Raw genomic sequence first — 20,398 nt, forward strand, 5'->3', positions numbered from 1 at the left:
TATTAAATCACTACTCCATGATTTGTCGTATATTAATGTTGTTCATCTGAAAAACTGGAGTAGTACGACGCTACAGAAGAATGATTGGAGAATTTCTGATCAGAAGTAGTAGGACGTGAAAATGTAATTTAATTTTGCCTAGTATTTAGATGAAAGTTAGCATTAAGAGAATGAGAACCAAATTAAATGTAGCAAATATTACCAGAATTCTCCATTAACTACTAATTGTTAAATAATTTTAACTATTAATTATTAATTGTTAAAAACTATTGTAGCTCGCAAATACTGTGGTCCCACAGAGGTTTCTTTAAACAAACTAAACCAATAAATGTAACAATATCCATAACCTTTGAAAAATAACCTTTGACACTGATTTAATGTACAATAAAAAGTTAATATATACTCACTTATCATATGGTTTATTGCCATACATATGAGCAAAGCTATTTACTGAATAGGCAATATTTAAAGTTGTAGCAAATCTTACATGAAATGCTAGGAAATAAGAATTGACAAGCGTTTCGTTCCAAAAATAATAAGGCACCCAAACTGGCAAAGCCACACATAATAAAGCAAACAGAGGTATGTATAACCTGTAAATAAAATTATAATTTTAGATCAAGAAGTAATATCAACATGTATATATTATCATTAGTTAGCACACAAACTGTTGTATTATACAGATAAAGAAACAAATGACTACTATAATAGAGTCCACAACATTATAAGAGTTAAATTTGGCAAATTACATTTTACAAAATATAATTTGCCAATAAATAACATTTAAAATGAAAGTGCAATTCGATTATTATCCTAAGTACAAACTTAGGAACATTATGCACAGCCAATAGAGTGTGCATAAAGAGAAACATATGTCATTCTTTAGCTTCACTTTGGAGCTAATTTCTTGTCAAAACTTGAGTATAGCAAGCAAGATACCTCCATTTTTTGGATTTTCTAAAGCAAAAACTATTTCATTTTTTTTAATTCTCGCCTGAAGACTATATAATGTAAAATGTCCTACAGTTCTATAGATTTGGATTTCCAGATTCCATAGTTTTTATAAATCCCAATTTAACATGATTGACTGATTTGTAAGGAAATAAATAAATACAATAAATATAAACTGAAAGATTTCTCAACCTTAAATTGTAATTGTAAATTTAGAATGTTATAATTCATTTGTTTAACTGAATTTCTATTTGGAATTACCATATTTAAAATCTCACTTCCAAATATTTGTGAGGACAGTTTAAAGAAGAGCACTCTTTCTCCTTCTAGATCCATTTTGCTCCCTAGCACCACTAAATTGAATGCACGCCCTTACATCAAGTCAAAGTTTAATTTTCCTCCTTCTAACTAAAAGCTACTCATTTTTTATCTTCTACGATATAATGTAACTTCAATAATCGTACTTTATCATTAAAAGCTCAGATCAGTACTTTTATAAAAAGTGTCTTATAATTAATTTACTAAAATGATAAATGTAGTAATTACTAAAATGTTAAAATAACAAGAAAAAACAGTATAATTCGTTGGAAAAATAAAAATCTTTTTAAAAAATGTTAAATTTTAATGAAAAATCATGCATTATTTGTGCACAATTTTTCTTATGTACCTGCGTTGCCAGACTACAATTGGATCTCTATCTAAATCAGACATATCTACAGCGGCTCTTTTGATAACTACTTCTGGATGTGGTGTTAAAAATAACCAACCAACGTGTGAAAACCAAAATCCTCTTCTGGCATCATGAGGGTCGGCATCAGTTTCTGAATATTTATGATGTACTCGATGATCTAAAGCCCATACATAAATGTGTCTCTGAAAATTATTTAGTTTGTTAATAAATTAGAATGAAAAAGTTGTTAAGTTTAGAAATTTTGGAAAAATATTAACACATTAATATTAGTTAGGTTAAAATGTAATTTTGAGTACATTTTTTATGTGATAATTTTTGCTAATAAGTGAAGTGACTAAAGTTTAAATATCTCTGATAAATATTTGTTTCAATAACAAACTAACTTCTAAGAAGTGAATTAAGGAAAGAAAATATAATATTGCTTAGAACAGTGCAATATTTCACTTACCTGGCCTGAAATTGTAAATAAGAAAGCAAGAAGAAGCCTCAACGGCCACTTCGCTTTGTAAGATTTGTGTGACCACAACCTATGAGCTCCAGCTGTGATACCCAAACCACTTGAGTAAATCATAAAGAATGCTGAAAGAAATGACAAAAATAATAAATTATTTGGAAAAGAAAATAGTAAAAATTCTGCTATCAAGAATCATAAAATTTCTAATTTAATAAAATCTGTGAAAAGTACGAACTTTTTCAAAATATTTTATTCATTCTTTGATTGTTTTAAATTTCAGATAAAAAGAAACTATTTTAATGATATTAAAGCTCTCTTTGTACTTTCCTTTAAAAAATAAAATAGACCTCCAGAACTACTGATACTGTTACGCTTACAAATTAAATTAAAATAGTTTCCAGAATACACCCAAAATTTTGGGAAAACCATTTCCAAAGCTATGCACTGCGGAGTATGTTTGCTTGTATTATTTTCTTTGTTAAGTTGATCGGGATGTTGGTATTCAGTATTTGACTTCAAAAGAAATTAGCCAGTAGTCTGATGGTACTGTAGTAAAGTTAAGAATTACTCAATTTCGTATTAAAAGTAAAGTGAAGTAATGTCTATTTTTTTCAGGCGGGTTTTACGCCTAATTAGCGATGAGGTATCGTGGACAGAGGCAAATTTACTTAACTATAAAGTTCTCATATTAAAATATTAAATAAAATCTAAGGCCTAGACCGGGAATCTAAACCAGTACCACAATTACACATATTAGCTTTGCGGTCATCGCATTTAACCGCTCGGCTACCGGGGCGCCTGAATTTTGTTTTAATATCGTGGAAATTTGTCTAGCTATTTTGTGCATTTGAGAATTTACAGGCAGGACTCGTAAATATCTATCGTAACGTTTTGCCTTTTACTCCAATTGTAGAATTTCTTTTTATATCCTCTTTTTGATCATCGTTCGTGTTATTCAATTTAATTGATGCATTAATCTGGGTAAAGGTAATTGCGTTTTAGGAGTAAATGGTGCGAATTTAGAGTCTGAACTCAGGTATTTTTTTTTTTTATTAATATTCTGGTATTATTGTTTGCTTGGCATTTTGAAATAGTTTTTAGTTTGTCATTCAAGGCAAATGTTAGGTTTAAAGTGTCTAAACAATTAGGCCAGAAGATACTCTAACTTTAGTTGTTAACAATGTAAAAAAATATTATAATTGTTGGGCATAAACCCTGAAGATGACTGAGTCTCTCAGTCGAAAGCTTGGCAAAAAATACATAAAAAATTATGTCTGAAATTAGTAATGTTCTTCCTTTCTTAAAAAATTTAAGAACAATAAAAAGTTGACTTCCTTTAACATGGCCACAAGGAAGTAATGGACCATAGTTCCTGAACTCATTGGGCTAGCGAGTTCTAGAAGGTAGGTATCCCACATCGGATACAATAAAATAAGAATAATGATTTTAATTAAAATATAAAATAAATCAAAATCCTCTTCAAGATTTGAAAACGTTTTATCTGATTAACAACAAACATTCTGCCTAGCCCACATAAAACCACAAAAAGATGTTCATAATTTCTAACTTACTGATTTCAGTCAAATTTTGCTGCATAAAACATAACAATAAGCCAACCAATCTAAAATTGGCTAGCCACGTACTGAAGAATCTTATTTTTAAGAAAACATTAATTGGATGAATTCTATTAAACTGGAGTCTCGTCAAAACAGTTTTTATATCTTTAGTGTCACATTATATTTTTTATCAAAACATAACCTTAATTGTAAACATAACCTTAATAGTGAATGTATACTAACTCCACAACGTTGTAGCCCATTGGGCTGAAGTAAATACTAGGAATAACCCATAAAATGCTCCTGCATGTATGAAGATCTGAGCAAACAGGTCTGGCCATCTGATTCTAGAAACATAAGGTACTTTCTGTTCTGGTGATAATTCTTTAATTTCTTCAGACAGCGGTCGTAATACATCGCACTCTTTTTTATCAGCCTTCTGTAAATATAATTTTATTTATTTACTTTTAAGGTAACATTTTAATATGCAGTTTTAATAAGTAAAGTTCTTCTATTTTAATGTAACTGCAAAATAAATTGCAACGTGTAATTTAAAAAAAAGTAATTGTGCGTTTAATAAAAGAAATGAAAATTAAAACCTGTTAAATAAAAAATTACTTTATGGACTAGATAACACATCAGTTCTTGGAAGAAAATTTTTTTTTAGAGTTAGCACCAAGAGGACACAAACACCAAGGTTATATGCTGAGGATGAAGCTGCCTAATTGAGGATACTTATTTGCCAGGACAATGAGTTTGCTTTACAGTACGAAACTGAGAAAGAAGAGATCGTTTTATTGAGCATTCAAGGACAAATCATTATTTTCTTCGACAATATTTATTTAATATCCAACATAATATTTTGGTTACATATAATAGCATAATTACAGCTTTATTAACTTAAACCTTTTTGAGTTTATACTTATAAAGGGTTATTTATAACTGGTGCGAGTGTTGTTGTAGTGGTTATGGAGCTTGCATTTGTTAAAGGGATCCCAAATTCGAGTCCCATGCTCGAATGCTAATTGTTATTTGTTAGAAAAATAATAATAATAGCAGTAATGCATGTGTATCTGCATCTATCCACGACACCTAATTGGTCGTTGGAGGTTAAGTCACGCCTGAAAAATGGACGATTATTATACTTTAACTGATTATTTCATAATTTTCAACTATTTGCAATCGACCTAATCAATAATCACACTAATTGCTAAATCGATTAATTCATCCTACCTTTACATTATCCACAACTGAAATAATACTGGACATTCTTCAAACGCCTCAAACCTTAAAAAGTTTGCAGCGTTTTTAACAGCAACAGAATGCCACAACAGAACTAGCGGAAATTAATGACTTACTTTCTTAACATTGGGCGTACAATTTTATGAGGCCATCATCTTTTAACTATTTACTATATCGACATCTTTTATTGATTCAAGTACTTCTGTAGTACATTAGCCCATATGGGGGAAGGTAATAATGTAATTTGTTGATGGTGTCCTGTTGTAGAATGTGTCTTCAGCTATAAACTTTTATTACTAAATAATGGTAGAATTTAATTTATATTAGACAGCTATCTAAAAATAAATTACTCGTCTAGTCACTCTGGTTCCAGTCTTTTCCACCCTCTCAAAAGAAAATGACTTCCAAGACAATACAAAACTGAAGGAGGATTCGTGGTCGGAAAACTACGCGATGAAAAGATGTAGAAAATGCTAATAATTTGGGCATAAAACCAACATGAAAACCAAGGTAGTGCAAGAATAGTAATGCATAGAAGAATAAGGAAAAGGAAGATTGCTTGTTCGGGGTTTTGAACGGCGTACTATTACAAAAGCCAGGCGCCACGGTAGCCGAGCGGTTAAGAGGCGAGACCTGTAAAGCTAATATGCATTGTGGTACTGGGTTCGATTCCCGGTCTTGGCCTTGGATTTTATTAAATGGTTAATAAAAGAAATTTACTGTAAAGTAAGTTTGCTATTCGCCTCCGTCCATGACACCTAATTGGTAGTTGGACGTAAAGCCCGCCTAAAAAAATAGGCAATTACTTTACATTACTTACTTACATTACTATTACAAAAGCTACGATAAAAGATTAAACCCCAAAATTTTATAGTATTTTCAAATTGACCTACACAGAACACAAGAACAGAACAACCTAAAAATCAAAAATCAATAATGAACAGTAAGCACCAAAATATCGGTTGAACACTGCGTCAAATTGAAAATTTATACGCCGGGCATTGGCCGACATATACTAGTTTTTTTTTTTTTTTTTTTTTTTTTTTTTTTTTTTTAGCGCATCAACAGCTGAGGTTATTAGCGCCCGGAGCTTTTTCCAGTGCACTGCCAGCCTCCGGACAGTGTTCTCTCGTTACAGACAACACTGTCCATCACCGGACAGTGAGCTGTAAGAAGCTCCTAGGAAGAGAAAATCTAAGGGTCAGCTGCTGGATTCGAACCCGGGACCTCCGCGTGGGAGTCCAGTATGCTAACCTCATAGCTAATCCCTTCCCTACATATACTAGTGAAGTGAATCTAAAATGTGGAATGTTTACGTGAAGCTGTCCAGCTCAAAAACTTTACACGTTATTGGTGGGTATTCATGCACAGGTTTAGATATAATACTTTAGCAAAAGTTACTTTTAAACAAACTGTATTCGACTGGGAGTTCGGTAGCAAAAGTAAAGTAAAGTAATTGCCTATTTTTTCAGGCAGGCTTTAAGTCCTACTACCAATTAGGTGTCGTGGACGGAGGCGACTAGCAATACTATACTTTTACTACAAAGTCCTCGTATTAAACGTTAAATAAAATGCAAGGTCTAGACCGGGAGTCGAACCCAGTACCACAATACATATTAGCTTTATAGGTCTCGCCTCTGACTACTCGGCTACCGTGGCGCCTTAGTAGAGCACTATGAAAAGGTTCTGTTTGGGTAACTGTTACCAAGAAATAGTAGTAATAATGCAAGAAGGTAAAGATGAAGTTAAACTGAAACAATAAAGAGACAGACTGAAGAGCAATGATGAATTTAAAAGGCTTTTTAAAATTTTACACAAAAAAGGACATGAGAATGCAAATTGACTCAATTAATTTTTAGAGAATTAACTAAAAATGACATAAGCATGATGAGTCATGCTGAAAGCAACAAGTTGTGGCAGTAGAGCTCGTAAATTGAAATAAAAACTATTACAGACTAACAATGAAGGGAAATTATTTTCTTCGCTAATATTGAAGAATGCAGCTAAAACAGAAGACAAAGTGAAAACAAAGTACGCTTGACGCCAAGGAGTTAGAAAAATGTAAAGATGAGGACTATTTAGAAAATGATGTCACGGTGACAAATAAACTTTTTTAATTACTTATGACATTAGAAATTGAAAATAAAACACTTTCTTAATGAGATCGTTTCAAAGAAAAATGATTTAGTCATCATGTTCTCATTAAGGAATGGTATAAAGCAAACAATGATTATCAGTCTTTTTTTAATTAAGAAATTGCCGCAGGCTTCTTGTAGATAAAGCTAGTTGTAATACATTTGTGGCTGCTAAGATTATAATTGAAGGATACATCACTTCTAGAGTCGCAATTTTCTCAGACATCCGAGCGGTTCTACTGGCTATCCAGTCCCATGAAATTAATTAGAAGCAGGGTGAGACTACTGGGATGAATATTTTGATAATTCATTATCTTTGGGAATTTTGAGGTGCGGACAAATAAAATTTATAAAGTAAAAATAATAATAATAATAATAATAATAATAGTAACAATATTTTTTTTTTTTTTTTTTTTTTTTAGCGCATCAACAGCTGAGGTTATTAGCGCCCGGAGCTTTTTTCAGTGCACTGCCGGCCTCCGAACAGTGTTCTCTCGATACAGACAACACTGTCCATCACCGGACAGTGAGCTGTAAGAAGCTGCTAGGAAGAGAAAATCTAAGGGTTAGCAGCTGGATTCGAACCCGGGACCTCCGCGTGGGAATCGAGTACGCTAACCACATAGCTAATCCCTCCCCTCAATAATAATAGTAACAACAATAATAACAATAATAATAATAGTAACAATACTAATAATAAAAACAATAATAATAAACAATAAGGGAAGGGATTAGCTATGAGGTTAGCATACTGGACTCCCACGCGGAGGTCCCGGGTTCGAATCCAGCAGCTGACCCTTAGATTTTCTCTTCCTAGGAGCTTCTTACAGCTCACTGTCCGGTGATGGACAGTGTTGTCTGTAACGAGAGAACACTGTCCGGAGGCCGGCAGTGCACTGGAAAAAGTTCCAGGCGCTAATGACCTTAGCTGTTGATGCGCAAAAAAAAAAAAAAAAAAAAAAAAAAAATAATAATAATAACAATAACAATAATAAATAATATCAATAACAATTATAAATAAAAAATTAAAGGTTTCAACTTTTCAACAATTTTCAACATTTTAATTTCTTTATTTATTGTTATAATTATATATATATTTGTTTATTTACTCAGTTTGTATTATTCCTTTGTACAGACCCTGAAGAAGGTAATCAATTTACCGAAACGTCATCGTCAGTGGGAGAAAAAGAAATTTGTCTATAAATTTTATTAGACCGCACCTCAGAATTCCCAAAGATAAATATATATTTAACGGTCAAAACCAAAAACCATCATTCTAATTATTGATACATATTATCTGAGTACTAAGGTTTTCAGGATCCAAGTCTGATGAGACGGCCGTCTATTTGATCTGGGAGGATTGCCAACATATCCTCAAAGTTTCAAAATGCCGCAGTAGGGGAGCCAAAAAAAAAATTGTGGACGCACAAATAGTCGAAGCAACGATAGATAGAAAATCTTCAACTCTCAAAGACAGGCTAAAAAAAAGTTCATTGTTATCCCCAAAGCCAAATAGACAGGGTCGACAATTAGACGATCTTAGGCCTCTTTCATGTAGACAGAATAAAAAAAAAAAACATCGTCTGTCAATCGATAACTATGAGTTCCACTCTAGACCACAATAGAATGAGTGATCTTTTGGGTAATGCTGGTATAAATAGGCTGGCTAACCACCAAGGAATCTAATCCAATTCAAAAATCCAATTACCAACATCCAATATGAAAATTTATGATTAGAGAATTATGTTTGGAATGCTTACAACAGATGGATTCATGTTTAATAACTAAGGAACGGATTTTTATGTATTTAAAAATGCCAAATATTTAATTAAAATATGCATTTATTTTCGTCAATTACGTGGAAAATGTGTGATTTTCTTAAAATATTTTCTGGAATATTTAAGTAAAATGGACTTTTTTTTTATGAAAATGGAATTTTGGGGGGGGGGGCAAGTTACAATTATTTATACAAGAAAAGAACATTTTTACAATTTATAATAATTTATTAGGAACAAAATAATTTGTTTTTACAAGTTATAATGATTTATACAACAAAGAACATTTTTACTATTTATAAAAAGATGTGTTAAATTTTCAATTTTGAAAACTTCACTCTTCTAAATTGTTTGCAACCACATGAAATTTCAAATGTTGGAACGTAAAGTGATGACGATCTGGGCGTAAGATGGACTTGTAACGACTAAAAGATCGTTCAACATCTACAGATCTTATAGGTGCCTTGCTGAAAGAAGTTATCTCGTTGGTTGTAAAGGGTACACGATGTTCTGAGGTGACTTCTGTTCCACTGATAATATCAGAAATCTGGCAGATGGTCTCCCACCCTTTGTTCTTGCTCAGTACTTCTACCAGTTTTTAAGTTTGTGGAAAGGGATATCTGCTCTAACCAAAGCCCGACACAGATCTGTACTCAGAGTAGACTTACTTGATGATGGAGATGTAAGGAAGGCTTGATAGGACGTCCTCTCTTTCTTTCTGTTTTTATTCTCTATGTGCGATCCGGTGGCAATATGTTGGGTGACTTGGGAACGTTGATAGCAAGAAACGCGCTTAACACAAGCTGTGCAGTAGAAAATGTCTCCATCACTTAGAAAAAGTTCTGCTGGAAACTCGCGAAGATATTTAGCATCCAGTTGTTTGTTTGAGGCCGATGTTCGTGGCATTTCACCCAAAAAAGAATACACTAAGTGACCGAACGAAATGAATTGGACTCTTCAACGAACGAGCTGAAAGAACAGACAACTTCAAAGAACTAACAAGTGCCCGTCACTGTTTAGCAGCATTCTGTGTAAATTACAATAACCATTGTACCCACTGTGATTCACAGCCCTACAGTCTGTGGTTCACAGTTCCTGTCAACCACCTCCCAATTATGAAAATATGCCCAAAATGAAAAATATGAAAAAATATGTACATATTTTGATTAAATATGTAGAAATATTTATTTATTTTAATCAAATATGTATAAATATGCGATAACATCCAAATATGTGGAAATATGTGAAATAAAAGTAGACTCAAACGGCTTAAAAAGTGTCAGTATGAATACTTCTAGTTGAAAAACGTCTGTAAATTGCCTAGAAAAAAATATGTAAATACATACGAATCCGTTCCCTATTAATAACAGATGAAGGAAAGTTAAGACAATCAATCTTATTTGAGAGCTGCAATTACCTATATAATGTATGCAGTCTACTTAAATAGTCAACAAGCATAAACTTAACAAATAGACACTACTGAATAAAGAAATAAAAAAATGCATAATGCAAGCTAGATTTACTCACAAAGAATAACTGAATAAACAAGACGTATTCAAAAGGTAACATGAATAAGTTTACGAAACTAATTTAGTAAAAGAATATAATAAAGAATTCAAAGTAGACAAGTTTTGAAGTTGTTAAAAGAAGGAGTTCTGAATATTGAATAAACTAACTAACGTTTAACTAAGAAAAGTGGAATGTTTTTAAAAATATATATAAACACAGATGCGCAATAATTATGAGTATAATTCAACCAAGTTATTCAATGTCATAAGTTGTGACATTATAAAACATTATAAATAAACTATAAAGTAAAATAAGTAAAAAAATACCAAAAGAGGGGGCATTTTCCTTCAATGTTGATTAGCTCATCAAGACCATCTGAAACAGAAAATAAAAATTTAATATTAATATAATAAGGTAAACAACAAGTATGAATACTAACTATAGAGGGAGTTTTAGGTCAATGTTGACGTTGAATTATGACTGAAAACCTTATTGACGGTGTTTGTGTGTGTAGGATGTAACATCTGGCCGGAAATGGACCAGCAACAAACTGTGGCAGGTAACAACAGGGTTTGGAAATAGGTTTACCAATGTCAAAACTGGGTAATTCTAGATCTGAGTTCAAACATAAAAGGATCCAGATTACCTGAAGACTGGCCATCTTACTGGTAGGTTTAGAAATCACGTGGTTAACTTAGAGCCCCAAAGTGTAGATAAAAGGGGCAAAATGAATGAGCTCTCAAACCGAATTTGATTTCGTTGCATGTTGTTAGTTTGAGGTGTAAGTGATATTTGCCACTTTCGAGACCAGAGAAGGTGATAAGTAAAATCCAAAAACCATATGAAAAGAAGAAAACCAACTGAATCTTGACGCCCATCTTTGGTACAATAAGGCGATCAAAGTAAGAGTTAATGTTTTATAAATATAATAAAAGAAAATTTTTCAGATAACCTACTGTAAGAGATGCAAGAAATTACCCATCACGAAAGGTTTGAGTTTCAAAACTCTTGGCAGCCGCGAGCAATGAGGCCGGCGCCACTTCTTGCTCTTCAGAGAAAAGATATAAAGCAAAGAACGAATCCCGGGTCAACGAGTTAACCTTCCGTTACTGCATCAGTCCAAGGCTTAGTAAGTAAAATTCTATTCAATGACATCATCAAACTGATCCTTAAAATACACTAAATTATGTTTAACAGAAATCATCACAAAATTCTGATAGATTAACTGTCATTGTGGGGGAAATCTAAATGTTTATTTAGAACACACTAATTGTGTACCTATGGATAATTTTATTTTGTTAAATAATTAATATACGGCAGATTGTACACACTATCTGTTCATAAGTTTTAGATTCCCTGCTGCTAAAATTTGTAGCTTCTTTATTTTAAGTTCATATTAAACTTGATGACGCAACGATAAAGTAAGTGGACTAGAAGTTATAAAAATTCCCATCATAACATAATTGGGCTCGCCCAACCGCGCAAATAATCAGTTTATTTCAAAAAATAAATAAAAATAAATGCCTCACCTACTTAAATTAATCTACTATTGTTATGTAAAATAACGTAAATTACTGTATTATTTATTTTATAAATTATTTACTTATTATTACTATATTATTTATTTACTTTATTTATTACTATTTACTTTATTATCGATTACCAAACTAATATGATAAATAGGGTTAGCTGATATGCCAAACAGGAGATGAACCTCTTTTAAGTTCATCTGAAAAGCGCCCTCTAAAAATCCCCAAAATATCAAAGATTCTTTGAGAAATAAATAAAAAGAAAATGTGTTTTAAGTTGCCAACAATTTCAACAATTATCACGCGAAGATTTTTGAGATATAGTAAGCATACAACTCTCATTACTCGAATATGAAAACTAACTGAAATGTTGAAATGTTTTGGCACAATTGTTAATACGTATATTTACACAACCATTACAAAGAAGAGACACGTTTTACGAATATCAATTTTTTTCCCAGTAACCTAACAATTAACTCACAAAACTATACTTCTATACTTTTTTGATTAATTCTCTTTTGGTAGATAATTGAAATATTTCATTTTAAAATAATTTATAATTAATTAATACGTTCAGCCTCTCCTGATAAGAGCCATGTTCTTATTTAAACCATAAAATCTATTTTCGATACTTATTTATTTACTTTATTATTTATTTTATAAATTATTTACTTATTATTACTATATTATTTATTTACTTTATTTATTACTATTTACTTTATTATCGAACTAATATGATAAATAGGGTTTGCTGATATGCCAAATTATGTCCACAGATATCTTGGTTTAAGATCGTTGTAGCTAGAAAATAAAATATTACCTGCGAAAAGGAAATAACTTTAAAACAATTAAAACAATATTATAAAACCACTTCAACTCATGGCTAGCCATGTGATACTTTTTGATTGCACCATTTGTTTCAGCAGCAATGTTTATTGCACAACACATTTGTTCCTAACAAAAATATTCATTTCATCATTTCTCTTGATTTATATTGAGCGTTTTGTAGGTATAATTTAGGCAAACTACTCTTCTGTTCGTTTACTCGTCGTTGAATGTTGAAGTTTTTCAAATTTTTTTGTTAAGAAAAAATATCACAAAAACGAAGTGAATCCATAAGCAACTATCTATGTATCTCTCTGTTAATTGAACGTGTTTTAAGTCTTAAGTTTATGTTTAGAGGATGAATACATTTTTAATAATCTTATATAATACAATATACAAGGCTAGTACATGTTTGGAAGGTTAAAATAAGAAGAATGTAAATAAAAGGTATTCAATATTAAATAAGTAGAATAAAATTAAGAAAAATAATAAGCTAATAAGTAATAAGTAATCATAATGTTTCTTAGAAGAAATACCAGATTGTGTTACTGAAGACAAGGTTTTGTTGCTTTTACCCAGAATGCGTATTAATCAATGAGATAAATAAATGTAAGCCTAATAAATAAAATTATTAGAAGATTCTAAAATAAAATTTAACCTTGAAAATGACTTCTAAAATTTTCTCCTTACTACAATATTTAATAGATTCTTGTAACACTTTTCAAAGAGCATACTTTTTAGAGAAGTTTCGGGAAATGGGGGGGGGGGAGTGCCTTGTCTGTTAAGTATCATTACAGCGTAATTTACAGACTTAAAATCGTAGTATAAACACTAGTAATTATTAAATATGTTTTACAATTTGGAATTTGGAATTTGAAATAAAGGTAAGGTTGTAAGTTAATGATTCTAGTAAGGGAAATTTTTTAAGAGATCACAATTGTTTTGGCAGATCAAATTAAGTTTTAACATCATTGTTCCACTAAACTTCCAAAAGTTTATTTTTCATTGCAAACACAATTTATGTGATGTAAATATTTATCAATATTAAATTAATAAAATAAATAGGCCAGCATATCTCCTCTCTTAAATCTTCAATAAATTAAATAAGTTTAAATGGATGATTTTATTCGGATATAACATGAATTTCCTGCGTGCCGTTAATTGTTTTTGATAAATACGATTAAATAAAGGGTTACTTAGTTAAATTAGATAGATTCACCATTAAATTTTCATCAAAGTTCTATCTTAATATAAATTCTTTTTAATGTATGGCAGAATTTATAGAGGATTGATAAATTTAAAGTGTTCCCATTTTTTTCCAATTTTTATTGCATTGATTATTCGAAAATTTGCATGTTTCTTTGAAAAATAGTCTTGACAGGCATTTTCCTCGGCTGGAGAGTAAATATTTATGTAGGGTTTTAGTCCGTGACTATGGAACAGCACGTGGGAACAAAAAACTTAAGAAAACATTTAACAAAAATAAATTTTGGCGTCTACTTCTAATTTTCGACTAGGTAAGAAATTAAAAGATAAAAGTTGAGAAGAATTCCGTTTGTAGATAATTTATTTTAGTCTAGCCTCCGATCAGTGTTCTCTCGTTACAATATCTCTTTAACGGATAATGAGCTGAAAAAGCTCGTAGAAATAGTCACGTCTAGAAAGCTTCCATCCTTATGCCGGCGCTAACAAGTTTGTAAAACTCTGAAGCTACACAACAAATTAATTAAGTTAAGAAAGAGCAAAAAAATGTTTTTTTAAAAAAAAGTTAAAAAATTAGAAAGGAAATTATTAAAAGCAGGAAGTTCATTGCTTGACTTAAATTTATCTACATCAGGAAATAAGATTCACATAATTCTTTTGAGACAAAATCTCTTTTACATACTATATATTTTGTTTATGTAATACAATTTTGTAAGGTTTGATTGTCCAGATGTATGCAATATAGCAGGAATGTTATGGAGTATTTGTATTTATAGCAAAATTTTCTTATCAATAAACGACGCCTAAATTTTATTACTTCATTAGGAATTAAGAAATTCTCCTAAAACTGTATTATTTACATTTTACTTAATTAAATGAGTATATAATTTAAGATAACGGTTATCACCCTTATCACTATCTTATTTACATTATGACATACTTTAAGGATTAGCTGTTTATATGTTAAAGGAAAGACAGCTATATTCATTGTTTTATTGGAACTTTATAAACTTTATGTTTTCTTTTATTTTTTCAACTCTTTCTTTTCCGATTATTATGCCTTTTTTTTGATAATATAAGGTAAGTTTTGCCTTATAAATAGTCCTAGTCACCAATTTTTGACCATTTGTAATTGTGTGATTTGTAGAAATTAATTACTTTACGGAACGATAAGGGTAATTGTCTTTCATCATGTCGCTAACCCACTTGGTGTTATTGTGCCATGTTTTCTAAATTCATAAATTGATTTTTTTTTTCTTTTTCAGAATCCTCTTTTTCTCTCTAAATAGAGGCTTTTGTGGTATGTTTTGGGCGTGTACCATTCTATAAAATCTTAATATTATGTAGTATGGAAATCCGTTCATTGCTCTAATATGACTTTAAAAAAAAGTATTAAAATATAATTAATGTAAGGCTAACAGTTTAAGATAAAAGTGGGGCATGCTATTTCTTTAGCGAACTTGACAATTTCACGATGATATCACAGGTAAGCTCACCTCCAACAGCAAAAGTTTGCAGTCAATCATTAAATCAAATGGATTACGATGACTGAGACACTAGCGGTGGATGTAGGACAATGGAGATCCTAAAAGAGCCTTGTAAGAAACCTCCTGGAGGGAATAGCCTACAAACAGGCATTTTTTTGGAAATGGATGCAAGATGTAGAGGAGGATTAAGAATTTCTTGGTCAGCGGAGACGGAGAATATCTGCAAGAATAAGAGGGAAGGCGAAGGGTGAATGGTGGCTAAGACTAGGGACACTTCTTGGAAGGGTTATAAACTAAAAATAAGCGAATAATCGTTGGTGACTAGTACTACAAAGGTCTCAGAAGGATCCTTGGATAGTGCAGGCGTCGCGGTTCCTATCCGTAGACTAATAAAAATTGTAAGCATACTAAAAGCGGTAGCTGTTATTCGTATCGTCTGGGGGAGTAAGCAGTCATTTGCAATGAAATCCTTTTTATTACTTTAAACTGGAAAGAGGGACTACTCTTGTGATGGGTCAAATTGTCTATATCTTGCAATGTCAACGGAAATACTGAATATATCTTGTTTTCCTTAAGATACATTTTATCTTATTCGCGTTATCTAATTTTTTCACCTTTAATATTTTATTCAACTTTTTTCCTAAACTTGTAACCGAAAAATGGTCATAGATGGCAGGAGCTGCCGCATTAATATAAATTGAACCTTGAACTGCAAGAGCGATATACTGTTTACCGCTAACATTTTTAAAAAAATAAGAGATTCGTTCCTTGTCATATGCTCGGCCTAGCCTTGATAAACGTTGGTCAAGTTCTTCGATACGAGGTTATTTTTTTTTTTAGTAAAAATTTTAAAATGCATTATTAAGCATGGAATTAATTAGGAAAAGCTAGAAAATACTATAAAAAAAAACTGAAAAGTTAAAAAATGTTATCAAAAAGTGAGCAAAAAAAGCAAGATATTTTATCCGGGTAACATAATACCCTAGGAGCTTACTGTAGAATCGTAGTGAAGAGATGTTGTATTGGTAGAAAGCATCAGCCAACCAAAAAGTCGTATAACAAACTCTACTTGCTGCTCACTTCACATTGGCTAAACTGAAAATGGCCGAAATGATGACGTTCAGTCAAGTTGAAATCCCATTGGCTGATGTTTATTTCTAGTTCACCACATCTCCGACCAATGATTTAACTGTGAGCATCTTCCTAAACCATCTTGTTTCTACTGCTACAAAAGGATGCATTTTATCTTACTTTTACATAGGAATTTTTGCAAATTAAATAATTTCTCAAGATTTAACTAGTTTTAACCACTTCATCCTTCATAAATATTACACTTCACCACTATTAAAAATATATTATTATTTTTTTAGTATTTTCTCGCTTTTTAATTAATTCGAATGATTTACACATTTATATATAGTGAATTTTAAAAGTTTTACTAAAAAAAATAATAACCTCTTATCGAAGTATTATACTTGACCAACGTTAATCACGGCCAGACCGAGCATACGACAAGGAACGAATTTCTTAGTTTTAAAGAAATGTTAGCGGCAAACAGTATATCGCTCTTGCAGTTCAAAGGTCACTCCAAATTTATATTAATGCGGCAGCTCCTGCCATCCATGACCATTTTTCGGTTACAAAATTACTATTTTAACCATTAAATATTGTTTGCTAAATTCATTTTTAGGCAATCTGACTGAAAGTGGAGAATCCATTTTTTTTTTTAGCATAATGCTTAAAGCATAATTTTTGGAGCGAAGGAGGAATGGATAGAAAACTACAAGCGGGGATGCATGTTTCTCATACTTATGAAGTATTATGAAATACAATGACAAAGTACCCTGAAACTTTATATATACATATATGTACGACTTATCTAAACAGTCTGAGTCTTATCTAACCAATAGAAGTAAACAAGAACCTTGCGATCAATACCACAACGTTCCATGTACTGAAGTTAACATAATCTCCCATTGCAATAACCTTTACATAGTGTTACATCGTTAATTATTATTATTTTTTTAATCTTTAAATCAACCATACGAGTGTAAATAAAAGTGACCAGCGCTGCACTTCAGACAGTATTGATTTAACATTATTAAAATGGAGATACCCTCGAGTAATCATATTGCAAAAATTAATCATGAACGAACTTTGTTCATAAGTATAATTACAATTATTATATGAAAGATTACATCACTGAACTGGGCACTTGAAATCATCTTCTCTAAACTTCCATCTTTAAAGTAAATAAACTTTTAAATATTAATTCTTTTCTTTTTTTTCTCAATCTTCTTAAACCATTAGGTCTGGTCAGTTTCTTTCTAATATTGGTCCAGCATCAATATTTATGATGATCATCATGAATAAGAGCTTGAAGTGATAACTTTTCATCAAGCTTCATTTCACTTTAGCCTTTTTAACTTAAAAGTAATAAAAAAGATCGATTTTCTTTCTTTCTTTCTTTTAGCATTATAACTTATTCCAGAAGAATCTCTACAGTAAAGGAAACCAATGTTGACTTCTTGATCTAAAGATCCCTTGATATTGTGGATTGAAGATTAACTATTGTTAGGCTAGAGCAGCGTTTCCCAAACTTTTTTGGGTAGTACATCATGCTAAATTGTACCACTTCGTAAAAATGATTGTATTTCGTGAAATTTGTTATTCCCAGTATGTTATTTTATTACCTTTATTTGTATAGTGATACAATGTATCTGTTACAAAGGAGTTCAAGTTCACCTTCACTTTGCAAACTTTGTAAAGTGTAGGATCTTAGTTTTAAAACTTTTTTAAAATAATTAAAAATTGTATTCATATTTTTCTCTTCAAAATTATTAATTAATTTACACAGTTCTTCAATTTAGGATTATTATGTTTGTTTATATAGAGTAGGATTCTAAAACTTTCATAGACTGACAAAGCTGACATAGCTGACAAACAATTAATGTTTCCGGCTTACATTAAACTTTGGGTTTAATTGTATACATTACATTATTAAATTTAATAACCTAAGGGCCACCCAATCTTATTTCAGAAAGAATTCTTATAACTTGAAAAGAAATGAATTTATCTGAACATTGTAGACCAACATTTTGTAATAAATAATGTTATTTACTTTATTCAAATTAGTTAAATGCAAATGTTCCCAGTTTTATAAATAGAAAAATTAGGTTTATGATATAAGCATTCTAATGGGCAATTCTAATTCTAGAAGGAATTTGAAATGCAATTATCATTTGTGTTTTCGGGTTTTGGAAAATACTCCATGAAAGACAATTTTATTCCTGTTAAATATGCTGTGATATTTCCTCGTATATCTTGAGACAAACTAACCTTATTACTGTACATATTGACAACTTTACTGTATAATATTATTAATTAAAATAATTTTTATACATTTAAGGAAAAAACCTTTCTGTGATAAATTTATGCCTTATTTCTTTTTATGTCCGCCATTATTGATTATTTTTCGTGTACCATCAACCAGCAACTCCCGTACCACAGGTTTGATAACTATGACTGTGTGGATTTGTTAGGCTTGTAGGCTATGAAGGGACATCTCCCTACAGTGTTCGACAATAATTATATCCTACAAGAAATGACTGACCGCTTTCACAATACCTTCCAAGTCCAGACCAATACTGGTCTTAAGAGTCACAATATCTAGCAGAGGCTAGTATTCCATTTTGCTCATAGAACATCAGGAAGTTAAAATGTTTCCTTTTTCATTTTCTCAGCTTTGTTCCTCCTACAATCAATTTACCGCAAAAACATCGAATAACTTCCCGCTTCTCTGTCCAGGCTATATTCCAGGCAATAATCTTAGAAGACTGTCAGAGAAACTCTGCTTTCAGGACAACAACTTTGATGGTGTCACGAAGAGAGTTGGGAACAGTAGGTTTCTTGTTTTCCTCTCTAAGGAGGTTGTGAGACATGCAAGGAAATACAATGCGGAAATCTGCTGGCTGTACCAAGGGACTCCTTCCCATTATCTGCGGCTAAACCAAATCAAGTACCTCTTTAATCTGGCTTTATGCCTTCTTATAATGGGCAACCAGTCGTGAAATCTTTCCACAGACAGTGCAGCTAAAGTTGGATCAAGCCCAGACCAAAGATTATGATAGCAGGAAAGGAAAATTTCTCTTATATCCAATCAGATTGCGCGTTATATGGTCTGCACCTTTTGTATTTAACCAAAAACGATATTCGTGATTATTATTACATTATTTTGGCCTAACCATTTCTACTTTCACAGAGTAGGAGCTGGAACTTCTATTGGCTATTGCCAGAAAGAGAAATAAGTGGCTTCGACGTTTGAAGACGTTATCATCGCCTAGCTGAGATCTTTAGCGATTGACAGCAGAGGAGATTATGTAAATAAGGACAAGTGTTTTCTTAGTTTACTAAGAAATAAGAGCAATTAAATTTAAGTACCACTGATTTGAGAAGCTATTTTGCTCAGAAGATCCTGAACAATTTTTAATAGACATTAACTTTGACAATGATAAAAATTAAACATTTGTACAAATAATTAAAAAAAAAATTACGTCATGATAAAAACGTGCACTGATAATACTTGGCATTTTAAAAAACTTAATTATTGATAACAGTTAATTTGAAATCACAAATTAAAACCGCAAAGTGTGTTTATCATGGATTACAACGGAAAAAGGAAAACAAATAACAGTTAGAACTTAATATTTCTACAATTATAATGATAGTATTAGAATCACTGTGACGAGGGGCGGGGGGAGTCAGCAAATCTAAGCTACCACCACTTCTAGGAACTGATTATGAATTAGAATGCTAACCTTGTCAACGCTAGCACCATTGCTATTATTGTGGTTTAATCTACAACAAAATGATAAATTTATGTCCAATACAAGAATAGAATAATCGCCTATTTTTTCAGGCGGGGCTTAACGTCCAACTACCAAATTAAGTGTCGTGGACGGAATGTCCAATACAACATTTAAATATGTATTAATCTGTTACGAAATACAAGATATGTGAATTAGATGTGTAATAAAGGAAG

General features: G+C 31.4%; 1 protein-coding gene and 1 long non-coding RNA gene across 4 annotated transcripts in view; one reads left to right on the plus strand and one right to left on the minus strand.

Moving 5' to 3' along the window:
- The window catches only part of LOC141458381 (acyl-CoA Delta-9 desaturase), a 117,667-nt gene that overhangs the window by 5,152 nt on the left and 92,117 nt on the right, over positions 1–20,398 (minus strand). For all 3 annotated transcript variants that reach the window (XM_074136280.1, XM_074136279.1, XM_074136281.1), the window contains 5 exons: positions 10,640–10,688; positions 3,896–4,091; positions 2,091–2,221; positions 1,619–1,824; positions 408–593 (listed from right to left, as the gene is read on the minus strand). In XM_074136280.1, coding sequence (XP_073992381.1) covers positions 408–593; positions 1,619–1,824; positions 2,091–2,221; positions 3,896–4,091; positions 10,640–10,654 — 734 coding nt within the window. In that variant the 5' untranslated portion in view covers positions 10,655–10,688. The remainder of the gene's footprint in view (positions 1–407; positions 594–1,618; positions 1,825–2,090; positions 2,222–3,895; positions 4,092–10,639; positions 10,689–20,398) is intronic.
- On the plus strand, positions 443–19,922 carry LOC141458384 (uncharacterized). Its single transcript, XR_012460908.1, has 3 exons — positions 443–582; positions 11,261–11,442; positions 19,619–19,922. It is a non-coding gene; the product is annotated as an uncharacterized lncRNA (long non-coding RNA).

This window comes from Rhodnius prolixus, unplaced genomic scaffold, assembly GCF_049639745.1.
Source record: "Rhodnius prolixus isolate KJV_2025 unplaced genomic scaffold, Rpr scaffold_5, whole genome shotgun sequence".
Classification (NCBI taxonomy): Eukaryota; Metazoa; Arthropoda; class Insecta; order Hemiptera; family Reduviidae; genus Rhodnius; species Rhodnius prolixus.